Below are 25,711 nucleotides of genomic sequence, written 5' to 3'. Positions count from 1 at the left end.
CACCTTGGCGGGGCGGGGAGAAGCGCGTCCCCGCCGGAGGCCCCTCCCCTGTTCCTCATGGGGGTGGGGCGTGACTCCCTCCCCCCCCCCACAGTCGGACCCCAAAGAGGACTCGGTGGGGGGGGCGCGCGCCAACGGGGTCCCGGCCCTTCTCCTTGGCCCGTCCCCGCCGGAGGCCCCTCCCCCGTTCCTCATGGGGGGGGGCGTGACCCCCTCCTTCTTCCCCGCCCCCCCCAGACGGACCTCAAAGAGGACCGGGGAGGGCCGCGCGCCTCCGGGTCCCCGCCCCCTCCGAGCGGACCCCAAAGAGGACTCGGTGGGGGGGGGGGGGCTCGCGCCAACGGGGGCCCGTCCCCGCCGGAGGCCCCTCCCCCGTTCCTTATTGGGGGGGCGTGGCTCCCTCCTTCTTCCCCGCCCCCCTCCTCCCCCCCCCCCAGGCGGACCTCAAAGAGGACCGGGGAGGGCCGCGCGCCTCCGGGTCCCCGCCCCCTCCTGGCGGACCGCAAAGAGGACTCGGCGGGGCGGTCGGGGGGCGGGGCCGGTCCTTGTCCGTCCCGTCCCCTCCCCACCCCGCGGGGGCGCGCTCCGCCCCTCCCCCGTGGCCGGTGCCCCCTCCCCCCCTCCCCCCCGCGTCCCGGCCCCGCTATAAGTTGCGGGCGCCGTCGGTGGCGGCGGTGGCGGCGGCTGTCGGGGCGTGGGGGAGCGGCGGTCCCGGTCCCGGTGCGGCTGCCGGTCCTGCTCCCGCTGCCGCTCCCGCTGCCGCTCCCGCTGCCGGGGCGGGATGTGGCGGGTGGTCCCGCCCAAGCTGGGCCGCGTGTCCCGGGCGCTGAAGCTGGCGGCGCTGGGCGGCGTGCTGCTCCTCACCGTGCTGCAGTCGCCGTCGCTGCTGGCCTCGTGGCAGCGCAACGCCCTGGCCGACCGCCGCTTCCTGCAGCTGCACAAGTGCCCGGCCTGCTTCGGCACCAGCTGGTGCCGCCGCTTCCTGGGCGGCCAGGTGGTGCTGGAGGCGTGGGGCCGCCTCCGCCTGCTGGACTTCCTCAACGTGAAGAACGTCTACTTCGGCCAGTCGGGCGAGCCCCGGGAGCCGGGCGGCCGGCGGCGGGTGGTGCTGAAGCGGCTGGGCTCCCCGCGGGAGCTGGCCCAGCTCGACCAGGGCATCTGCAAGCGGGCCACCGGCCGCCCGCGCTGCGACCTGCCGCAGGCCCTGCCCCGGACCGAGTTCGCCCGCCTCAACGGCGACGTGCGGCTGCTGACGCCCGAGGCCGTGGAGGGCTGGTCCGACCTGGTGCACTGCCCCTCGCAGCGCCTGCTCGACCGGCTGGTCCGCCGCTACGCCGAGACCAAGGACTCGGGCAGCTTCTTGCTGCGCAACCTCAAGGACTCGGAGCGGATGCAGCTGCTGCTCACGCTGGCCTTCAACCCGGAGCCCCTCGTGCTGCAGGTCGGGGCCGGGGGGGCACCGGGGGGGAGGGCTGGGAGGGGGACCCCGTCCGGGACCCGACGGTCCGCCCGCGGCGGCCGGCTCCTCTGCCTCTGCGGGCTCGCACTCCCGGACCGGTCCCGGGGTCGGGGGTGGAGGGAGCAGCAAGGGCCGGTCCTTGCTGCTCCCTTTTCCCGCGTCCTCCGGCGCGGGGCGGGAGTCCCCCCTCTTCGCCGCCAGGGGGCGCCTAAAAGCCTAAAAGCAGCGGGAGTTCCTCCCTTCGCCGCCAGGGGGCGGCCCTGAAGCGGCGGGTATTCCCCCTCTAAACCGCCAGGGAATGCCCCTGCAGCAGTGGGCATTCCTTCCCAAGCCGCCAGGGGGCGCCCCTGAAGCAGCGGGTATTCCCCCCTGAAGCAGCGGGTATTCCCCCTCTAAGCCGCCAGGGGGTGCCCCTGCAGCAGTGGGTATTCCCCCTAAGCCACCAGGGGGCACGCCTGAAGCAGTGGGTATTCCCCCTAAGCCGCCAGGGGGCGCCCCTGCAGCAGCGGGTATTCCCCCTCTAAGCCGCCAGGAAGCGCCCAGAAGCAGCCGCCAAGAGAGGGCAGACGAGCCCCTCCTGCTCCATGGCTCCCATAGTAGTATTATTGTTATTCGCATGGAGCGCTTACATGGTGCGAAAGCACTGTAGTAAGCGCTTGGGTGAGGCTTAATAGAGCACGGGCTTGGGAGTCAGGATGTGGGTTCTAATCCCGGCTCCGACTCTTGTCTACTGTGACCTTGGGCAACTCACTTTAAATGCTGCTCTGCACCTCACGTAGCTCATCTGTAAAATGGGGGTGAAGGCGGTGAGCCCCACCTGGGACAAACTGATGACCTACCCCAGTGCTGGGAATGGTGCTTGGCATGTAGTAAGCGCTTAACAAATACCCTTATCGTTATTAATGATAAGCAGCATGGTGGAGGGGAGAGAGCATGGATTTGGGAGTCAGAAGGTCATGGGTTCTCATCCAAACTCTGCCCCTGGTCTGCTCTGTGACCTTAGGCAAGTCACTTCACTTCTCGGAGCCTCAGTGACCTCATTTTGTAAAACGAGGAATAAGACTGAGCCCTGTGCGGGGCAGGGACTGTGTACAACCCAATTGGCTGGTGTTCATCCCAGTGCTTAGCACAGTGCCTAGCGCCTAACAAATACCATCATTATTAATATCAGATAAATTCTCTTCCCACAACGAGCTCACAGTGTAGAGGGGGAGACGGACATTAATATAAATAGACCTCAGACCTCTCTCCGCCACCGCCCGCCCCCCCCCCCCCCCACCCTTTTGTGGGATTTCTTACGGCGTCTACTAAGCTCTGGGGGCACATAGAAGATCATCAAGTTGGACACAGGCCCTGTCCCACTCGGCTCTCACTGCCTTCACCCCCATTTTACAGATGAGGGAATGGAGGCTCAGGGGAAGTGACTTGTCCAAGGTCACACAGCAGACGAGGGTAGGGGCTGGGATTAGAGCTCCTGGGGTTGGAAGGGAGTGGACTGTCCCCTCGGTGCAGGGAGACGGGTCCAGAAGCTTGTTCCCCAGGCCCCGCGTCCTCCCCGCAGTGCTTCGCAGAGGTTTCACTCCACCTTGGTCCCAGCTTCGTAAGCTCTTCTCTGCCACGTGGCTGGAGGAGAAGATTGCATTTGTACAGCGCTTAGCTCACAGCGAGCGCTCAATAAAGACGATTAATAAGTGCACTAACTAATGAGCAGGAGTGGGGCTGAACTCCGCTGGGGAGGAAAAAGTAGCTCCGGCCTCGAAAATCTGGGTGTGGGGCGGCAGGGGGCTCCCCTAAAATGCTCAGGACTCTTCTGCACCGGCTCTGTGAACCAGTCCGTGCTCAAGGAGGGCTCGCCAACATTCATTTCAAGAGTTTGTTTCTGCCTAGTATTAGGTAGGGTAGGTCCCTTAGAGAGAGTCCAGTTTCAGAACTTAAAAGTGTGCGCAAAAAAAAAAAAAGTTGGTTCCAAGGCTTAGAATGCAACTTTGTTCCCAAACTATTGGCTCTCGTTAGAACTGCGGTAACTGATTTTGATATTCAGTGTCGAAAAGAGCAAAACACTCCCTTTATATTTGTATTCCCCACTTCCCCCAGTTCTTAGTCCAGTGCCTGGCACCTAGTCCTTTAACATCCTATTATTATTACATCTTAACACTTTAATCTTCTAAAGGGTAGCACTTTGCCCCCACCCCGCATCTTCAAAGAATATGGAATCGTAAATATCCAAACCATTGCTGGCAGGAAGGGATGGGATGCTAGTACATTGGTGAAACGTTTGCTCCTTAGTTTTATACAGTTTTCCCCGTCCCTCCCGCAAGGAAAGCCGTGCTTTTTTTTCTGGTCACCTGTGGACTGTGATAAGTGAGACGATTCAACTAAACTGGCTGGAAATCCTAAGGGCTTCCTTAAATTCGACTAGATTACAGTCCGCAGATTCAGTTACCCCTTGTGATCCTAGAGGAGCCCAAGTACACAAATTTATTGTCTCCCAAGCTCCGCACTGTTCAAATAGCACTGATTTGGTAATGTGGGGTTGCGGAGAAGGAATGTCTTGAGGGAAGAGAAGCTCCAAATGTGAGTGAGATAAGTAACTTATTTACTTCTTTGGGATTAAGGAGACTGCATTGTGATCCAACCAAATTCAAGGATTTTTAGCCACAAAATAGATTAACCCTATTTGAGATGGCAAAACCAGTATTTTTTTTAAAGGTTAGTAAAGTAGTTCTTGAGATTTTGTTCCAAACATAAAAATGGTTTGCCTTTGGCTGAGTTCAGACATCTCTTACTCAAGTCTCTTTTTAAAATAACCCGATACAAATTAATTGCACTGTTTCCCCCGCCCCCCACCCCCCCCCCAAAAAGACCTTTTGAAATTGTTGACTTATTGGTAGAATTTACATCTTCAAAGTGTAAAGACTAAATCTCTGCAAGGAGCTTCATCCAGATCAATGTCTGGGTAGTCACCATTTACAATGCTGGGGAAAAACAAGCTTTTTTGGGGGGGTCGGGGAGGGGGCAGAAACTGCTGACCCAACTACATTGGTGAAAGTGTTCTAACTTTCCAATCTGCAGCACACAGCTTCCTCTTCCTTCTCTCCTCAACCTCCCCGTAAAAAAAAATACTGTTGGCTTAGTGCAAAAGCAAACATTCCTAGAGTGTGTGGGAGGTTGGAGAATGTTTATGTGACTCTAAAGTTCCTTTTTAGTGTAGAGAAGTGTGACAATAATATCAACAATGTGGAACTCTAAGCAGGAACTGCTTCTATTCCGTTCCCCTAAATTTCTCCTGAGATTTATTTTGGAGAAATCAAAGGTCTGAGGAGGAACTCTGTTATCCCCTTAGAAAATGAAGCGATTGTGTTGTTGACCTCTTATTATTTATTATGTTTTAGCATTGTGAAAGTCCTGAATAAGCTAAGCATGGCAACTGGTACGGCGGGGACGGGATGCTGACTGGCTGTTTGCTGTAGCCTGTCCATTAAGATGCCAAATTCATGATGTTTAAGAAGCTACAAGCAGGGGGAGCAACAAATAGAAGCGTGTGAATCTGAAGAGAGTGAGAGATAGTCCAAGCGATTCTTTGGGCTTTTTTATCACCCAATTCTAATTAGAGCCGGTAGTGGCAGAGCCTTTCGGCCAAGAGCTTTAAAAGATGCGGCATCACTAACGGTGCATTGGTGCGGCAGGGGAGGGAGGTGGAAGGAACAGGCAAGTCGAGGGGTCCAGGATTTGGGGTGGCTGGTGCTGAGACCGTGGACAGGCAGTGAGGGCTGGGTTACTGTATCCCTGAGTGGGAGGTGGGGATGAGAGGAGAAAAGGGAGCGACAAAGACTCCTCAACATTGGTTTTGAAGCATTCCCATTATCTTGCCCCCTCACGTCTCTCCATCTACAGCCCAGCCCACACACTCTCCTCCTCTAGTGCTAACCTCCTCACTGGGCCTCCATCTCACCTGTCTCCCCGCTGACCCCTCACCCATGTCCTGCTTCTATCCCAGATCACCCACCCTCCTCAAATTTGACAACAATTACTCTCCCCCTCCACCCCCAAAGCCTTATTGAAGGTACACTCCTCCAAGAGGCTTTTCCTGACTAAGCCCTCCCGCCCCCCCTTCCTCTTCTTCCACTCCCTTGGCATAACCCAACTTGCTCCCTTTGTTCTTCCCCCTTTCCCAGCCTCTCAGCACTTGTATACGTATCTGTAATTTATTTATGTTAATATGCCTCTTCCACCCCCCCCCTTCCCCCCCCGCCCCAGGCATTGCAGGCAGGGGATGTTTGTTTAGTGTTGTACTCTCCCAAGTGCTTAGTACAGTCTTCTGCACAGAGTAAGCACGCAAATACAATTGAATGAAAAAATTAGGGAACTTGTAGGGCTGATTTTCACTTGTTGCAGAGGATACTTTTTCCTTTTTAATAATTATGGTATTTGTTAAGCGTTTTACTATATACCAGACATTGTAGTTTTTTCTTATTGATTTGGGTTGATATGATTTCACTAATTTTTAGCAGGAACAGAAAAAGCTTACCCAGTGACTTATGATCTTGGAACTTGACAGGTGGGGATGATTTGAGCCGATAAACCTGGTGACTTGGAGGGTTATGAGGCCTTTTTCCTAGAGGTTGGAAACAGCTTCAAGTTTGAGATACGGATTATTTTAAAATGGCAGCGATTAAGACGTGGAGTGAGCTTTTCCTCTAGCCAGTTTAAAGGTTTTGACTGCAGGAAGCTCTTCATTCGTAAGGCTCATAATCGATGTAATTTTCATACGTCTTAAGCAGGATTAACTCGAGAGTCTGTTTCGGGCTCTTCCTTTTAGACTGTAAACTCGATGGCAGGGACCGAACCTTTTCCTTATTTGTTCTCTTGAGTGCTTAGCTTCATTTGCTCTGCAAACAGGCACTCAAATACCAGTGGCTTTACTGAAGGTAGGAGGCTGGTTGAGATAATTTCACCGTCTAGCTAGCCCAAACTTAGGCAGTGTTCAAAGTCATAAACTCAAGGGCACACTGGAATGCTTATTAAACGTTGAATCCCTCCATGCTGGATGACCGTCTGCCTGAACCAGTTGGTCATCTGCCATGTCCCAAGGCTAGTCATCTCCAGCTTAACTGTTTGTCCCTTGTCTTAATTCATCCTTAATTCACGTGATGGGGATGGGGGGGGGGCGGGGGGGGGCGGGAGTGGGTGGAGGGGCAGTAATAGCATTTAGAAAGTTCCCCAGGCGGTCCTGTGATGATGATGATGATGATGATATTTGTGAAGGGCTTACTATGTGCCAAGGACTGTTCTAAGCACTGAGGTAGTTACAAGGTAATCAGGCCGTCCCACGAGGGGCTCACAGTCTTCATCCCCATTTTACACATGAGGTAACGGAAGCACAGAGAAGTGAAGGGACTTGCCCGAAGTCCCACAGCTGACAAGTGGCGAAGCCGGGATTAGAACCCATGACCTCTGACTCCCAAGTCTGTGCTCTTTCCACTAAGCCACTTACCTTTAGTTGAACTAATAATTATGGTATTATGTGCCAGGCATTGTGCCAAGTCTTGGAGAATCTGATGGGGTACAGTACCTGTCCCAAATGGAGCTCAGTCAATAGGGTGGGAGAGCAAATATCTTACTCCCATTTCATAGATGGGGAAACCAAGGCCCAGAGAAGTTTCAACTTTCAACGGCCATTGGCTGTGCCGGGTTCAGACCCCAGATCTTTTACTCTCTCTAATTGTCGTTCAAGTGTCTGTGTTCTCTCGTAGATGGCAAGATCCTTCAGGGCACAGATCGTGTCATCTGTCTTTTCTGTATCCTCCCAAGGGCTTGCTTCGGTTTTGTTCACTTGGAAGGCACTCAGTAAATAATCTTGAGGGTATTTGTGGTGCTTCATTCTGCTTGTGGCATCTTAGGTCTGTGGTTTTACCCATACCCTAAGAGCCACCCTTTTGTTTTGTTGTCTGTCTCTCCCCTTTTAGACTGCGAGCCCATGGGTGGGTAGGAATTGTCTCTCTCTGTTACCGAATTGTACTTTCCAAGAGCTTAGCACAGTGTTCTGCACCCAGTAAGTGCTCAATAAATGAGATTGAATGAATGGCCCGTAGATCTGCTGGTTTTGTTTTCCAGCAGTCCACAACCTTGGCGCTTTTTTGCCCTGAAACTGTTTCCTTTCCTAGTTACTCTTAGGTTGCTCTGTTGTCATATCCCTTAAGTGAATGTTTGCGAGACTTGTACTTACAGTGGCTGCATATCTCTGTTATGTAGGCTGCGGTGAGCTGTCCGAGTAATGTAAGGGGGCACCCACCTAGATTATCACCAGCCAGGCTGGTGAATTCCCAGTGCCTACTCTGCCAGTCCAGCATTAATAATAATAATAATGTTGGTATTTGTTAAGCGCTTACTGTGTGCCGAGCACTGTTCTAAGCGCTGGGGTAGACATAGGGGAATCAGGTTGTCCCACATGGGGCTCACAGTCTTAATCCCCATTTTACAGATGAGGGAACTGAGGCACAGAGAAGTTAAGTGACTTGCCCACAGTCACACAGCCGACAAGTGGCAGAGCTGGGATTCGAACTCATGAGCCCTGACTCCAAAGCCCATGCTCTTTCCACCGAGCCACGCTGCTTCTCCGCTCATTGCATTCATAGCTCATTGCAGCTACAACAATTGTGGATATCAGATTTATTTATGTAGCGTCACACTATTTTGAGTGTATCCATAGTACCTTTCTTTTATTTGATTCTTACCGATTTTGGTTTCAGTGGACTTGATTGCCCTACACGTTCTTGCCTAGCTGCGAGTGAGTAATTGAAGGAAGGGGAGTGTCTGGCTCTGATTTTTTTTTTTTTTTGTTGTTTTGTTGTTTTCTGTTTTCTTTATGACTTTGTTTTTGTGTTTTTTTCCCCTCCCTTCCCCTGGTGTGGGGGTTGTGGTCCAGAAAACAGAACTTAAACAGGGCTTTTAAAATCAAACTTAGCCAGTTTAGGCTGGAGGGGGTGAATGCTTGAAGGCCAACCCTGGTCCTTGGTTGTGAACTGCAAAGCTTAGTATTTGGGGGAGACATACTCTTTAATACTAGGTATTGCCAACCCTAAACCAGAATTTCATTGACTCAAATCTAATTTGTGAGCTATTCAGTAGTAAAAAGCATTTTGGTACTAAATTCATTTGCTGTTTGCCTTTTGAAATTCCAATATTCTTAAAACCACTCCTTGTAGACTACAGTGCAAAGGCAATAGAATAGTAATAATAATGGTATTTGTTAAGTGGTTACTATATGCCAGGCACTGTACTAAGCACAGGGGTGGATACAAGCAAATCAATGCGGACACAGTCCCCCTCTCACATGGGGTTCACAGTCTCAATCCTCATTTTACATATGAAGGAACTGAGTCCCAGAGAAGTGAAGTGACTTGCTCAAGGTCACACAGCAGGAAGTAAGGATTAGAACCCAATACCTTCTGACTTCCAGGCCCATGCTCTATTTACTTCGCCATGCGGCTTCTACAGAACCTCAGCATTAGAAATGTAAGAAGCTCCACTTAGCTGTTAAAATTCTGCTTGCTTTATTACTCTGGTCCAGTATATTATGTGGAGAGTAGTATTTAGGAGCAGAAATTAGGGCACATGGTTCCATTGGAAGTGAAGTAAAATGAAATGGGGAAAAGGGGCAAGAAAGTGTTGAATCATCCCTGTAACTATATATGGTTCCCCTCCCAGTTTTTGCAATGGATGACCACTTTCCATTAGTCTCCCTTAGCATCTACCATGCCGTGATAAATTCCAAAAGTGCTTATGACAAATTTATGGTTACCCTGTTTTATAATCTCTGCAGTGGCCTATGGTTACCCTGTTTTATCATCTCTGCGATGGCCTATAGATTCCCAGTTATGACTTTTGACATTTTCTGTGGCTTCTTTCTTTAGCCAAGGTTTTACATCTGGCTAGGTGGGGCAGGTTTCTCCAATTGCTCTCTCTGGATTGCCTTAGTTTTGGATCCCTCCACATCAAACACCTTTTAAACCACTCAGTCGGCTCTGTCAGTTGTATTTATTGAGTGCTTATTGTGAGTGGAGCCCTGTACTAAGTGCTTGGGAGAGTACAGTGTAACAGATACATTCCCTAATAGTCTAGAGGGGAGATGGACAGTAATATAAATGAATTACAGATATGTACTTAAGCTCTGTGGGGCTGGGAGGGGGAGGTGAGTAAAGGGGAAAAGGTCAGGGCAAAGCAGAAGGGAGAGGGAGAAGGGGAAAGGAGGACTTAGTCAGGAAAGGCCCTTTGGAGGAGAGGCCTCCCTCCTTTGATCTACTGCAACCTAACCCATATGTTTCACTCTAAAGCCCACCAACTCTTTTTTATACTGTACTCCCCCAAGTGCTTAGTTCAGTGTTTTGCACTCAGTAATATTGACTGATATTTCTATCTCCCCACCTACCCCAATGCCCGCATCCTCCCTCTGGCTTGGAATTCGTGGCTTAGTGGAAGGAGCACGGGCTTGGGCGTCAGAACCTGGGTTCTAATCCCAGCTCTGCCACTTGTTTACTGAGTGATGTTGGGAAAGTCACTTAACTTTTCTGTCCGTTATTTACCTCATCTGAAGAATGGGGATTAAGACTGAGCTCCCAATGGGACTTGGACTGTGTCCATCCTGATTATCTTTTATCTATCCATAGTACAGTGCTTGGCACATAGTAAACGAATAATAATACTAACCATCATTATAATTATACAAATGCCATTTTTTTTAAAAAAAAGCCCTCTCTCTCCTTTCCGATAGACTTTCTTTCCGCCCCTTCAAAGCCATCCTAAAATCATGTCCAGAGGGCTTCCCCTATGCACTCTTCCCTAAATACTATTGAATGAATAAGTGTTGTGGGGTGAATAGCCAGTGCTTAAAAGGTAGAGATCCAAGTGTCTAGGCCACAGAGAAGAGAGGGCGAAGAGGAGAAATGAGGGCCTAGTTAGGGAAGGCCTCTTGAAGGAGGTATTTTCCTAGAGCTCGAAATAGGGAGGGAATTAGTCTGTTGGATGTGAGGGGAGAGTGAGTTCTAGGTCAAAGAAAGGATGTGGGCAAGGGGTCAGCTGGGAGACAGATGAGACTGCGGTACCATGAGTAGGCAGGCAAAGCAGCGTGGCTCAGTAGAAAGAGCCCGGGCTTAGGAGTCAGAGGTCATGGGTTCTAATCCAGGCTCTGCCACCTGTCAGCTGTGTGACTTTGGGCAGATCACTTAAGTTCTCGGTGCCTCAGTTGCCTCATCTGGATAATGGGGATTAAGACTGTGAGCCTCCCGTGGGACAGCCTGATTGCCTTTTGTCTACCCCAGCGCTTAGAACAGTGCTTGGCACATAGTAAGCGCATAATAAATACCAACATTATTATTATCAAAGGAGTGAAGGGTGCGGGTTGGGTTTGGTAGAGAAGCAGCATGGCCTAGTGGTTAGAGCACGGACCTGGGGGTTAGACGGTCATGGGTTCTAATTCCTGCACTGCCACTAATTCCTACTGTGTGACTTTGAGCTAGTCTCTTCTCTGTGCCTCAGTTACCCCATCTGTAAAATGGGGATTAAGACTGTGAGCCCCATGTGGGGCAGTGACTGTGTCCAACCTAATTTGTTTGTATTTCCCCCTGGCCCCCCCCCCCCCCAGTGCTTAGTACAGTGCCCGGCACATAGTATATACTTAACAAATACCACAATTATTAGTAGTAGCAGAAGATCGTGAGGTAGTGTTTTATTGATGCCTGTTTACTATATTGATGCCCGTTTACTTGTTTTGATGTGTATATATCTATAATTCCATTTATTTATCTTGATGCCTGTTTAATTTGATGTCTGTCTCCCCCATTCTAGACTGTAAGCCCAGTGTGGGCAGGGATTGTCTCTTCTGATTGCTGAATTTCACTTTCCAAGTGTTTAGTACAGTGCTCTGCACACAGTAAGTGTTCAGTAAGTACGATTGAATGAGGAGAGCTGATTGTTTCTTAAAGCCAATGATAAGGAGTTTCCGTTTGATGGGGAGATGGATGGACAACCATTGGATGTTTGTGAAGAGTGGGGAGACATGGACTGAAAATTTTTTTTTTGGAAAATAATCTGGGCAGCAGAATGTAGTGATAATAATGTTGGTATTTGCTAAGTGCTTACTATGTGCAGAGCACTATTCTAGGCACTGGGGTAGATACAGGGTAATCGGGTTGTCCCGCGTGAGGCTCACAGTTGATCCCCATTTTACAGGTGAGGGAACTGAGGCACAGAGAAGTTAAGTGACTTGCCCACAGTCACACAGCTGACGAGTGGCAGAGCCGGAATTTGAACCCATGACCATGGATTGGAGAGGGAAGACACACGAAGTAGGGAAGTCAGTGAGGAGCCTGATACAGTAGTTATGTTAGTGCTTGGATCAATGTAGCAGTTTAGATGTAGAGGAAGGGGGTGATTGTCCAAGGTTCGTGGCTGGGGCTGGGAGAACCTATACAGGAAAATAAGACTTTTTTCCTTGTCTTCTCTGATTTTTAAAAGCTTAAGTCAGTTTTTGGGTAGTCCACAGAGAAGCAGCGTGGCTCAGTGGAAAGAGCACGGGCTTTGGAGTCAGAGGTCATGGGTTCGAATCCCAGCTCGGCCACTTGTCAGCTGTGTGACTTTGGGCAAGTCACTTAACTTCTCGGTGCCTCAGTTCCCTCATCTGTAGAATGGGGATTAAGACTGTGAGCCCCACGTGGGACAACCTGATTCCCCTGTGTCTACCCCAGCGCTTAGAACAGTGCTCGGCACATAGTAAGCGCTTAACAAATACCAACATTATTATTCCCTCTTCTTGACCTAAGTGCTCTTTTATTTGTTAAGCTCTTACTTAGTGCCAGGGACTGTACCACTGGGGTAGATACAAGCTAATCAGATTGAACACAGTCCATGTCCCATGTGGGGCTCAGTCTTAAACCCCATTTTACAGATGAGGTAACAAGCACAGAAAAGTTAAGTGATTTGCCCAGGGTCCCACAGCAGACAAGCGGCAGAGCTAAATCCTTCTGGCACCCCCTGGCCTGTGCCCTATCCACGAGGCCACCCTGCTTTTTCTGAGCATTTGGATCTGTGCCTCTTAAGCACTTAACATTCACGCCACCAGTGGAACTCTTATCTGTATGCTTATTCTCTGCCATTTCCCTTATCATGTAATTGATTTTGATTTCTGTCCGTTCCCATTTCTCCCCTCCATCCATAAGCCCCTTCTTGTCAGAGACCGGATCTACCAACTCTATTGTCTTGTTCTCCTCTAAGAGCTTAGTACAGAGCTGTGCACTCAGTACCATTTAGTGAGTTTGGATGCTGCCTTCTGAGGCTTTCGAACATTGCTCTTCGGAGCTGCCAGGCTCTGTGCTCGTCTCCCTCACCGCTTCTCTGTAGCCTGTCACAGGGCTCTGGAGTTTTAAATGCAAGGCAGGTGCTTTTGGAAGCCTGAGAAAACCAGCTGTCAATCAGCTGCCAATGTTCTGAGACCATGTACAAATTAGTCCCACGGACGTGACCAAAAAAACTTGCCTGTATAATGGTGATCTCCCCTCACTCCCAGTCCCCCAGCCTGTTAGGAGGGGGCTTCTGGCAAGCCTTGATTTAAATCACCCTATTTCAGAAGAAAGACTTTCATTAAAACAACAAAAAAAAAATCAATTTGCTTATGAAGTTTATCTGGGCGTATGGGTTCCTACCCCTCCTCCCTTGTCCCCTGACCCTCAACCCATAAATAGCATGGAAGCAAGAATTTAGGCATGATTCATATTTTGCGACTTACAAAAAACTTACTAAACACATTTATCTCTTTAGGATAAATATGATAGAGGGAAGAGACAAAAGAAAGGAATATCATTTTCCAAAGCCCAGATTAAAGTGCTTATCTCCAACACTGATAAATAAACACATCTCCAAAACGATTATTGCAGTACCGGATCCCAGACTATTCTTGTTGAAGATTTTAACGTAATGCCTCTGGTTTTCAATCCAGGGGCATTTTTAAATTTGTTTTGAATGTCAGATGATAAACTTTAAATATAAGAAAAAAAGTCAATTTGACAACCAGTCCGTGTGGTATGTTGACTTTGAGTGATACATATACATAGCTGTGGAGCGCTCCAATGAAAGACAGGACTTTGTCCTTGGATCTGGTGGCATAAATGTTAGGTACTAAAGTGTACAAGATAGGTATTCCAAAAGTAAGGTTCTTCAAACTGAGCATTCAGCTTTTCTGAAGGTAATGTCAAACTAAAAAAGAGGTTTTATAAAATTTGTACAAGAGCATAGACAAAGTGATTACTTTGGACCCATTCTTAAAATAGCTAGCTTTGTGTTTTGTTTTTCCTTTTTCTTTTTTGAACTAGAACTTTAGGGATTCAGTCTTAACATTTAGGCACTCCTTTTGCAGAGGGAGATGAGTCAGTTTGTTTATTTCAGACCGGGACCTTGGAATAAAGCCACTGTCAATACATCCAACATTGCTACCAGTGTGTTCCGAGAGTATATGGTAGTTAGGGAGGAAGTTTGTGGCTTTCTTTTACAGAAATGATGGCTTTACAAGAGACTTGGTATGGTGGTGTTCTCCCCCCTCCACTCCCCTTTGAATACACTGACATTCAAAACCTTATATACTACCTGTTTAACAGTGTTCTTTAAAACAAACAAAAAAATTGTTTGCTTTTGGAGATTGGGAGTATGGATTTTACCCCATTCTTCTCCTCCCTGCCCCCTGCCCCCCATAAATAGTGCAGAGGTAGGAATTTAGGTAAGATCCAAATTCTATGACTTACAAAAATACTTACTAAAATTTATCTCTTTGAGTGCTTAAATATGAACTCTTCCAATTTACTATCAAGCCTGATTTAAAGGCCCTGAAGTAGGCGATGGCGTGCTTGACGGAAGATTGGAATTGCTGCAAGATTCAGGATCAGCCTCTCCCTGAAAGATGGCTCTGGGAAGGGGGATCTGAATAGAAGCCATGAAATAAGCCTAGCTTTGTAGTTCAATTTTTGACTGTTGGTAAAATTCCTTCTTGCATTTCAGAGCCCTTTTAAGTGTAACTTTATACAGTTCATTAAAGTGTGTCTGCAGTTTTTCCATGTTGAGTAGATTGTCAAACAGGCAGATCCACCATTTACACTGGAAAGCCCCATCAACATCCTGCTTGGTAACCTGGTGGCTAACTACTTCATGCCATAAATGGGAACTTGTTTATCTGGTATTCTGGAACCCTAATTTAACCCCCCCCACCCCCATTTTATATTGGGGTAGATTTCAATTGTTTTAACTTCTTGTAGAATAAATGTACTTTTATTTGCCACAGTGTTGAATGCAGACTTTTTTTTTTAGGTCAGCCTTGATGACTTTAATCAACAAAAGATGCATTTTGTCCTACCCATGCCAATGTAAACCCATTCATTTTAAAAGCTTCCAAAAGTGTGGACAGCAAGACAAAAAAAATCCTGTAGTCTCTTCTGTGAGGCATAATCTGAATCTGTTACCATTGCCAACACTGTTGCTGCACTGAGCGTTTTGTATTCCTACATTTGCTATTTATCCTGTGCTAGTGACTTGGGAAATGAAATCTGGATGGGGGTTGTCTGCTGTTGGTTGGAAGAGGGCCAGTAACAAGGAGTAGTCTGTACATTTTCAGATGTTGGCAAAATTCCCTCATCTTGTTGTCAAAGAACCATTTTATTATCACAAAGAAATATTTGGATCAAGCTTACAATGTGGCATGTGAATTTTATACCAATATTGTGCTGGGGGGGAAATAGCGGGGAGGGGTGCAAGTTGTTTACCAGACTCAAGTAATCATATTTAAGCACCAATACTTCAAATGCAGCAGGCAGTACAAGAAATATATGGAAAGCTTAATTCCTCCATAACTTTCACTGAGATTGCCTTGCTGTGTCAAACACTCCGAGTTCAACCCCATGCTTCACGGTGGTGGGAGAGTGGAATAGCTAGCAATAAGAAGCGTTTCCAAAAAATGACTTGCTCCGGCAGGTCTGTCAACCACCTGTGGCTAACTGATCATCTATGCTGAGAATCAGAGTGGCCTAGTAGAAAGAACACAGGGTCTAGGTTCTAATCAGCAACTACTAAATACAATGCGGTGACCTGTGGCCCATGCTTCTCAAGTCAGGTTGCCTGGAGGAGTTTAAAGTTACAAAACTGCTAGAATAACTGCTCGGGGTCGAGGCTATCTCAGAAGCCTTTGCTGTCAAACGGTCCAGGAAGACTGTTGTTGAATTAATGTTTTTTCACTATTCAATCAACTGTATTTATTGAGCAACTGGTTTGGACTAAGCGCTTGGAAGGCATACATGATCCCTGCCCACAAGAAGATTATGGTCTAACCCGGGAGACTGACACAAGATAATTTTATTTTATAGCTGGGAGGAAGAAGTGCTTAAACAGCAGACCATAAATCATCACGTACTGAGTAGGAGGGGTGAACGGGGTGAAAAAGTGCTGAGACAATGATTGAGAGAGTGCAACCTGGGGACAAGGGAAAATGGAATTTGTTGAGCCCTTAGTCTGGTCCCAGCACCGTTCTAAATGCTGGAGTAGTTCATCCCAGTCCCACATAGAGCCATAGCCTAAGCCAGAGGGAGAACAAGAATTCAATCCCCATTTTATAGATGATGGAGCTTCATGAATTAATTTTGCTATACTGTTAAAGATAAGGCAACCTCCACTGGGAGGTAGCCCTAAAACTAGTCTGAAAACAACATTGCAACTTCAGAACATGATCACATAAGAGCTGGACTTGATCTCTATGGTCTGAGGAAGAAAGCCCTTCATGCTGCCAGCTTTAACCCCGAGATCTTGACCCAAGCTCTTTCCTGTTGGTTTCTTGGCTTGTCGGGGTAGTACTGAAACTTTCTGAAGGCACCATGAGCCCAAGAACTCTAATTTTGAGGAAAAGTGGATGTTTAAAAGAAGGCCTCTCTGTTCTTTACTCTGTTGAATTTTCAGTGACCTGGTTTATATAAAGAAATTCCTTGAAAGTGATATGGGATAGACAGAAGAATTTTAAAAACTAGTTTAGCAAGCCTTTCATTTCAGAATAGGTGTGTTGTTTTTTTTTTTCTCTGAACAGCTATCAAGTACAGTAGGTGACTTGTTTTAACTTCCCTTTCCACAATCGGGCGTTGATGCCGATGACCACGCAATATGGCAGTGTCACAAACTGAGCAGCGTGAAGCTGCATGACCTAGTGGATAGAGCACGGGACTGGGAGTCAAAGTCATGGGGTTCTAATCCCAGATCTACCACTTGTCTCCTCTGTGACCTTGGACAAGTCACTTCATTTCTCTGTGCCTCAGTTACCTCCTCTGTAAAATAGGGATTGAGACTGCGTCCAACCCTATTTGCTTGTATCCACTCCAGCCCTTAGGACAGTCCTGGCACATAGTAAGTGCTTAACAAATATTATTATTATTATTATTACTATTAATAATAGAAACCTGTTAGGTTACTTGTATATTGAACGCATCAGTGAGTTTCCAAGAGGGTTTCTGTGGCTTGTCTGGTCTGACCGAGTCCAGGTGTAAGCTTCAGTATTAGGAGGGTTTGCAACTTGGTATTTCTAGCCCTATTGTTTGTTTCTACCTATGTTGCAGCTGGTCACGGCTGTTGACTGTTGAGCCCTCATAGTAAAGGAGGCTCACAGCCTGGTACCAACCTGTTTTTTTTTTTTTTACCGTTAGTGTAAAATGCTTCAAAACCACCAATTATTTTTTTCAAGTTTTTAAGCCTATAGTATATCATACCTTGTTCCCTGCTAAAGGTATTTTTTTTAAACAAATTTCTTGGACCGACTTGCCTCTTACCAATTAGGAACCTCAGGCAACTCAAGTCTGCTGGATGGTTGCTCTCTGTAAGAGGAATCGGTCCACTGAAGGAACAGTGATTATTTTTTATTTTTACTTTATTTTTTTAAATATATTTTTGAGGTGGAGCATGATCAGTTTCCCATTTTGCCCTCCATATACTTTGGAAAGGTTCCGCAAAGCTGAATTGGGTAAATTGGATAACACTCCCCCGATGCTGTAAGAAAGGAATTCAGGTCATTATACTGAAGAATTCTGGGATCTTTTGGCCACTGGGGAACACTGAGAACAGATCATTTTTCTCATCATTTGTAAAATCTGATGAGGACTTTTCTAAATCTGGAAACATTAATATTCATAACTTTAGAACAATTGGAAATATGGATTTATAAATCTTAGTCACTCTTGAAAAGAGACCTGATTTATTTTGAAAATGAAGACTTTTCTTTTGAAAATGAAGACCATAGATAAGTCCAAACATAGATGTCTGTTTCATTAAGTTGCTTTAAGCAACTTTAAACTGAGCTGTAAAAGTAGTTTGGTTTATGTCCTTTGTAATACCACCCACTACCAAGTGGGAGGAGAAACCTAGATCTTTCACAAACTTACTGTAGCCAAGTGGCATTCCTTTAAGTTCAGGGTGTGTGACCCCCCCCCCCCCCCCCGTAGGCTTACTGTAGCAGCCTTGCAACACCCAAATTCCTCAGACTAGTAAATACTTGCATTAGGTATAAAGGATCTCTAGCAAATAATATAGGGTTCTAAATGTATTTTACTACCCAGAATTTATTTGGAGTTTAATCTTTGTGGCCACTGCAGATTACGTCTCTTTAAAAAATAAAAGCTTTTATTTTTTATTTTTTTAACAGAGCTTTCCATCAGATGAGGGGTGGCCATTTGCAAAATACCTTGGAGCATGTGGAAGGATGGTGGCTGTGAATTATGTGGGAGAAGAGCTTTGGAGTTATTTCTATGCCCCGTGGGAAAAACGAGTGGACCTGGCATGGCAACTGATGGAAATAGCAGAGCAACTTACCAACAATGACTTTGAATTTGCACTCTACCTCCTTGACGTCAGCTTTGACAACTTTGCTGTTGGTCCTAGAGATGGGAAAGTGATCATCGTGGATGCTGAGAATGTTTTGGTTGCCGACAAAAGATTAATCAGGCAGAGTAAGTGTGTGACTTGAGTGGTCACTTCCTCTTCTCATCCACCCCAGTCCTCGATTCCTCTTTCTTTGAGTACTCTTTTTGTGTTTTCTTGAATTTGATAACGCTTTAAATGTTAACAAACCAGTCTAAAAAATATAACCACTGGAGTGCTTTTGAGATGAAGAGAAGTTGTACCTTTTAGAAGCTAATTATCTGGAGAATGTCAATCCATCCAAACCAGTTGGTGTGGAAGAGCCGCCTGATAACTGACTCTTGCCCATTTAGTTATATGGGCTGCTGCTGTTGGCTAAATCCCAGCTCAGCCACTGACCCCTACTTGTATGACCTCAGGCAATTAACTTGATTTCTTTAAAACCCGTGTCAACAGATTTGAAATTACAGGCTAAAAATCCCCACAGTTGGTATGGAAGAGACTGAACAGCTGAGGCTCTCCTCAAGTTTTATCTATGTCAGTATTGATGCTCAATACTTCAAATTGTTCTCAAGAATTGGAGAGCTATGTTAAAATATAAAGGGGACTTTTCAAGAAGTCACCAGGGAATACCCTTAAAAGCTATACTTGGTAGCATTTATGGGCTTTGACTTCACAAGATGAAAGCCGATAAAATGTTCATAGATGCTCCTTAAGACATTTTAAATGCAGGGAATAACCAAGGCAAGCAGTTGCACCAGTAATAGATGGGGCACACAAATGGAAATTCCTGGAAGCTCAGCCTTCTAGTATTCCATAGCAACATTAGGGCTAGACTAGGAGTTAGGGGGTGGTAGAAACCCTGGAACACTGTGGCATCAGCCTGTCATCATCACTGAGGTATGTAGTGCTCACGTGGCAAGCATTGTACAAAATGCTGGAACCGATAGAGTATATAAGCAGGTTGGACAAATCCCAATTCCACATGGGGATCACAGCTTAAATAGGGAGAACAGGATTGAATCCCCATTTTACAGGTAAGGAAACTAAGGCACAGGAAAGTTAAGTGACTCAGCCAGGGTCACACACCAGGCAAATAGAGCAGGATTAGAGCCCAAATCTTCAGACTCCCAGGCCCATGTTCTTTCCACCAGACCATGTTGTTTCTCATGGGTGTCCATCTTCCTACCTCAAGGAAACATTCCCATAATTTGCTTAACAATCAGCATAGCCATTCATTGTGCTAGGTCACTTGGGACATTCCCTGACAATTAGTAATGATTGTATTAAGTAGTATTCTTACATTATCTCCAACAGTCCAATCTGGAACCGGAGGTGTTCATGAATCATGCTGTGGGCAGGGAACATGTTTGCCAACTTTGTAATTGTCCTGTCCCAAGCATTTAGCACAGTGCTGTGAATACAGTAAGCCCTCAGAAAATACTATAGTTTCAGAATTTGAAACTGATGATAATGGTGCTAAGGTTAAATGAAGATTAATCAGACTGGACATAGTCACTCTCCCACCTGGGACTACTGGTTTGAGGGGTAGGGAGAGCAGGTAATTTTCTTCCCAATGTACAGATGAAGAAACTGAGGCACAGCATAATAGGTGGCTTGCCCCGGGTCACATAGGCAAGTAGCAGAGCTGGTGTTAGAACCCTAGTCACCTGAACCCCCAGTTCCATGCTTATTCATTCATTCATTCATTCAATAGTATTTATTGAGCGCTTACTATGTGCAGAGCACTGTACTAAACGCTTGGAATGAACAAGTCGGCAACAGATAGAGACAGTCCCTGCCATTTGAAGGGCTTACAGTCTAATCGGGGGAGACGGACAGACAAGAACAATGGCAATAAATAGAGTCAAGGGGAAGAACAAGAAAGACTATTCCACAAGGAAGTATCCATTTGATGGTGTTTTCTTTTTTTTTTTTCTTTCAACCCTCTAGTTTCACAAAGATAAGAGTTCATCAAAAAATACATTCTTAAGGTTTTAACTGGTGGTGTCCCCATTCCTCTCCGCCGGCCCCAGCCTTTTTCTGTCTACTCTGCCTTGATTCTAAAATGTTACCTAGTCTAGAACACTAGGCGTCACTTTCCTTGAACTAGGAAGTCTTATTTATCACTCTGGCTGACAAGTCAAATCCTCCCTTTTAAAAATCAATTTAAAGCCCTTCTTAAGCAACTCCAAAGTGCTGAACGAGGTGCTTTGGAGAGTTCACAAGAATTAGCAGACATGATCCCTGCCCTTAAGTTGTCTACAATCTAATAGAGACAGACACTAAAATAAATTAGACAGGAGGAAGTAATAGGTAATAAAGAAAAGTGCTACTGGGGAGATGGAAGTATTGAACTCATAGAGGTGGGATCCGTGTAAGTGGAAATTTGCTGGGGTGAAATGCAAAATGCTTAAGATTTTTTTTTGGCTGTGTTGCACCTGCCCGTTCACCCCCAGTCCCTCTCCACGTTCTCTAAACCCCCTTATATATCTTCTCACACTCCATCCCTAACACCCACCAACTCCACAAAGCCTCTTATGTTTGGTCACTTATCCTTATGAAACACATGCTGAGTCAATTGTATTTTACTTAAAGGACTCAAAATGTTTTATATCTTAGTGGATCTCTTTTTTTTTTTTTTCCTTTCTCCTCTTCCTATCCCCTTCACAGACAAACCTGAAAACTGGGATGTTTGGTATGAAAGCAAGTTTGATGATTGTGATAAGGAGGCTTGCTTGTCTTTTTCAAAAGAGATTCTCTGTGCCCGGGCCACCGTGGACCACAATTACTACGCTGTCTGTCAGAACCTCTTATCTAGACATGCCATCTGGCGGGGGACGTCTGGGGGACTACTTCATGACCCACCAGCCGACATTGCCAAAGACGGCCGACTCGAGGCCTTGCTGGATGAGTGTGCCAACCCAAAGAAGCGATACGGCCGATTCCAAGCTGCGAAAGAACTACGAGAATACCTTGCACAACTGAGTAATAACGTGAGGTAGTCCATGGCGAATTTCTGCTTACACTGGCTAAAACTCCACGACAGCTTGTGGCCAAACAAAAAAGTGGAAACTTCTTTGTTCAGAAGATAGTTAAACTAGTGAAATCAAGCATCTTAAACCCAGCAAAATGTCATTTCAAAAATCACATGATGCTTTTCTGCAAAGAAATGTGTATTTACCTAATTAAGACTTGAGCTCCAATTGGCGCTTTTTTTTTCCTTCCTCCGAATGCCTGGGGGCATTTCAGGGAACATCAAGATCATTGGATATGAGCCTGGGTAGCTTAATTGGCTTGTGTGTCAAAGGGGACCTGACATACTGTGCATTAGCGTCACAACTTTGTAACGTTCATGCGTTTACTTGGAAAGTCAAGTTAGACTGGCCTGTTTTAGAGGCCTCTTCCTCCTGATGTGTGGGGTCTTTTTCATTTTTATGTTCATCTTATTGACTTTGTATACATGCAGGTAAATGTAGGTGTTTTCAAATTTAATGGATTTTTCATTTAATGCTATGTGGTACCTATGTACTGTGAGGGCAGGATTCCCAAGGTGACTGTCTACCTTTTTTTTTTTAAGCTGGATATTTTATTGTATGTATATATCTATTTTGTTTATAAAAGTAGACATATTGTCATAAGGTTCTCATTTTTTTGTTACTGTGGTTCTGTGCAACAACTTGCATGAGATCACTTGGAGTTAATCAAATGGTTATACAGCTGCTGCCAGGAAGTATACCTGTCTGCAGAGCAGAAGATCCTTGCCGTGTCATTTTAAATAAGCTGTCATTAAAGATTACCAAATGCTTGAGGGGAAAGTACTGCAAACTGAGATGAAATCTACATTCTCTGATCAGCTCTTAGAAACACAAGGTGACACACAAAGTGTAATGTAGTAAAACCTATGCCAAAGACACTGGTTGTATGTGAACATTTTCCTAAACTACATCTTAAAGAACACTTAAGTTTATCTGAAAGATCCACTTGCCTCTTAAACAAGTGGTGAGTTTTAGTTTCTCTGGCTTCTGAAAAGCCAAACCACCACTTCCAGCATACACTAAAGCTGTTATTCCCAAGGCAATGACTATTCACTTTTTTTGTGGGGCTTTAGCTGGGAGTCCATCTTTGATCCAAGGCAGAGTGGAGCTGTTACAACACCCATACCTCCGCTGAGGTGAATTTCAACTCCTTCCTCTCTGGCTGGCTTCAGGGCAGAACCGGCAGTCTGGTTCAGATGCTACAGTGAGCCGGAGCACTACGTTGCTGCTGCTGATAGGGGCCTGGCTTAAAATGGAAATTGGGGTGTCTGTGGCCAAGAACCCTTAGTCTTGCCCTGTAGGAAGTGGTTCTTCAGCGACAGTACAGATATTTAAAATCAAAACAGTGTAAGTGGTATGCACACCAGAATGATGTTCTTGGATCATAAAAATGCATTTTGCTTGTTTGTCCTATTGGAGCTCTGTTAGTAATCTTGGAGCCGTCCTCTTCTAAACATTGGAAAACCTAACTACTGTACGTTTCTATAGAGCAAAGCTATGACATCTTAAAATCAACATTTTCAGGAGATTACTTTGACTAGGGAATTAAATGCTGTTGCTAAACCAAAATGAGGGCGCTTTTGCTTTTCCTTCTTGAGCAAGGGGAAATGGTTAGAGCTGAGAATTGATCTCAAAGATGCAGAATAATGAGGTCCAATTGATCACATTTATACAACTACCGCTAGATTACATTATGTAAGTTTAGGTTTGCAGATTTGGCATATGTAGTCATAATTTAGCTCTTGATGGGCACTTCTTATTTAGGATTAAAATAAGGCTTCCTATGGTTTGTTTCCCCCCCGCCACCCCAGGAGGTGGTTGACAAAGTAACTTTTGTTGTGCTTACCTTTTATTTACCCCACACTCAAACTTGCAAATCATCAAAATTTGCATTGTTCTTGATACAAAACACTTTCTTTGAAAAAGAATGTGTGACCAATCTTAGAATAGTAACCTATACCAGGTTCAGACTAAAAAGGGCTTGGTTTATCGCTGACACTGATACTCACCAGTTTTTTTGAGTGATTGGAATGTGATTGCTGAACAGTAAACAAGAAGACACTGCCAGTCCTGATTGTTACTTGAGGCGGTTTTTAGAACTGCCACTTCCCCTATTGGATTTGGTGTGGGACTCAGAATTCCTTAGAAATAGGCTGCTAAAACAGATGAAGAAAATAATTTGGAATTTAAAAACTACAGGGAACACAGATGTGAAAAGCAATAAATATTTTGTTCAGTTTGCACCTACCAGATATTTATTCTACAATGACAGTTTATATTTTTAGCCATTGCCCATCAATGGACAAATGTGGTGAAATATTTTTGAATGAGACACTTGGGGTTTGTATGTGCATCAAGATTGTCTTTTTGTATTGTAAGTTACTGTTAATTTGACTATTTTATCAGACTGTCTCCCTGTGCCTTTATATAACAAAGTTGTTTCTACAACTTTTAATCTTAATAAAGAGTACTTTAAGAATCAGTCTTGCTTCAGAGTCTTGTTCTACCACTGTGCAGGCACCATCAATAAAGGAGAGGTGGTGGGAGAGTAGGGCCAAGGAGGTTTGATCTGCCCTCTCAACAGGATGGACTCTGGATCATAAACTGGATGTGAGTTTACTTATTTAAATATATATACACACACCTGTCTCCCTCTGTAGACTTGTAAGCTTGTCATGGGGAGGGAATGTACCTATGTATTCTCCCAAGCGCTTTGTACAATGCTCTGCACATAGTAAGCGCTCAAATACCATTATTTCTAATGCAGCAAAATATTAGCTACTTATCAAAAGAACTATTTGCACTGACAGCTGACCTTGTAGAAAGGAGGTATGCCAGTGGATTTAGGGGTGGAGAGAGGAGTTGGATACAGTGGGTTTTTTGGGTTTGTTTTTTCTTTTCCTGCAGGATCAGACTAACCCCCATCAAACGTGGAGGGGCAGGAAGACTCTTTCAGTTTTGCTCCCAGCCATTCCCAGGTTGAGGGAGCCTCCTGTTCCTCCTTCAAACAGGCAGGTGTGGAGCAATGGTGACTTTAGGGGGCTGATGGAGCCCACAGGAAACTCACCTATCCAGAATTCCCAAATCCTCTTGGGGAGTCTGTCCAAGAAATCCTTGAGGCCGCTAATTGCTCTTTCTAAAACCTCCCAAAATATCTATCCCAAGTCTGGGAACACTAGCTTCAATAAGTAACATTTGCACACTAGTTAAATGAGGAAGGGTGGGTTAAGGGTAAAACCAGGCAGCGCTTTGATGTACAAGGTCCCAGTGCTATCTGGAGGGTTTAAGAGTCCTAACATTGGCCGGATCTCTTAACCATTGATGACTCACTAAGCAAGTGTTCTTTGCTTAAAAAAGAACTGGCCCTTAGTTCTGTGAGTGGCAGGTAAATTGAGTTTCCCCTGTACCACTTGTCTGCTGGGTGACTTGGGGCAAGTCACTTGTCTGTGCCTCAGTTACTGCATCTGTAAAATGGGGATTAAGATGGCAAGCCCATCTTTGGAGATGGTCCCTGTCCTACATGGGCCAGTACAGGCCCCTGAGACTTTTGGTGGGGATCCTGAATCATTTGGCAAGGGTAGGGCAAACCAATTAGTAACTCCCACCTCTTCAATATGCCACCAAGGGCCCCTTCTCCCCAGGTGTACACTGGGGTGGGGATAAAAGCTGCAGTTCAGCACCCTGCCTGTCCTTTTCCCCGACTCCAGGATCGGCAGCAAGCCGCACTGCCCCTCCGGAATCCGGTACTGAGGGGGATTCCACCCCTTTCTGCCTTCTACCACCGGTGGGAAGGAGTAATAATAATAATAATAATGATGTTGGTATTTGTTAAGCGCTTACTATGTGCAGAGCACTGTTCTAAGCGCTGGGGTAGACACGGGAATCAGGTTGTCCCACGAGGGGCTCAGAAGTCTTAATCCCCATTTTACAGATGAGGTAACTGAGGCCCAGAGAAGTGAAGTGAGTTGCCCACAGTCACACAGCTGACAAGTGGCAGAGCTGGGATTCAAACCCATGACCTCTGACTTCAAAGCCCGTGCTCTTTCCACCGAGCCACGCTGCTTCTCGGAGTACAGCACCCATAGCACGAGACCTCTACAAAACCCTGGGAAGACTGGTGGCTTCTGTAGCCGTCGATGTGGCTATGAGTGTGCCTTGGATTCTGAGCCACAAGGAGCCTGAAGTTCTACTCACAGAACCCCACCACTATTTCTCTTTATTTTGTATATTTGTCCCTGTCTCTTAGGTGCCCAAATGGAAAGAGCAAAGGCCTGGAGTCAGAGCACTTGTA

At 46.2% G+C, this 25,711-nt stretch overlaps 1 protein-coding gene across 1 annotated transcript; it reads left to right on the top strand.

Annotated features, from left to right (window-relative positions):
- Positions 1–719: 719 nt before the first annotated feature.
- Positions 720–23,902, top strand: DIPK2A (divergent protein kinase domain 2A). The gene is made up of 3 exons (XM_029067827.2): positions 720–1,441; positions 18,168–18,471; positions 21,056–23,902. Exons 1-3 carry the CDS (start codon positions 782–784, stop codon positions 21,385–21,387), a joined length of 1,296 nt encoding a protein of 431 aa, XP_028923660.1. The 5' UTR covers positions 720–781; the 3' UTR covers positions 21,388–23,902.
- Positions 23,903–25,711: the final 1,809 nt, after the last annotated feature.

Source organism: Ornithorhynchus anatinus, chromosome 1, assembly GCF_004115215.2.
Source record: "Ornithorhynchus anatinus isolate Pmale09 chromosome 1, mOrnAna1.pri.v4, whole genome shotgun sequence".
Taxonomy (NCBI): domain Eukaryota; kingdom Metazoa; phylum Chordata; class Mammalia; order Monotremata; family Ornithorhynchidae; genus Ornithorhynchus; species Ornithorhynchus anatinus.
The sequence above is the reverse complement of the archived record's forward strand: the minus strand, read 5'-3'. Positions and strand labels throughout refer to the sequence as shown.

Excerpts from the sequence above, each read along its gene's own strand:
- DIPK2A (XM_029067827.2), top strand. The coding sequence starts at position 782 with ATGTGGCGGGTGGTCCCGCCCAAGCTGGGCCGCGTGTCCCGGGCGCTG. Across the intron at positions 1,442-18,167 it reads CGGAGCCCCTCGTGCTGCAG|AGCTTTCCATCAGATGAGGG; the intron begins GTCGGGGCCGGG and ends TTTTTTTAACAG. Across the intron at positions 18,472-21,055 it reads CAAAAGATTAATCAGGCAGA|ACAAACCTGAAAACTGGGAT; the intron begins GTAAGTGTGTGA and ends TCCCCTTCACAG.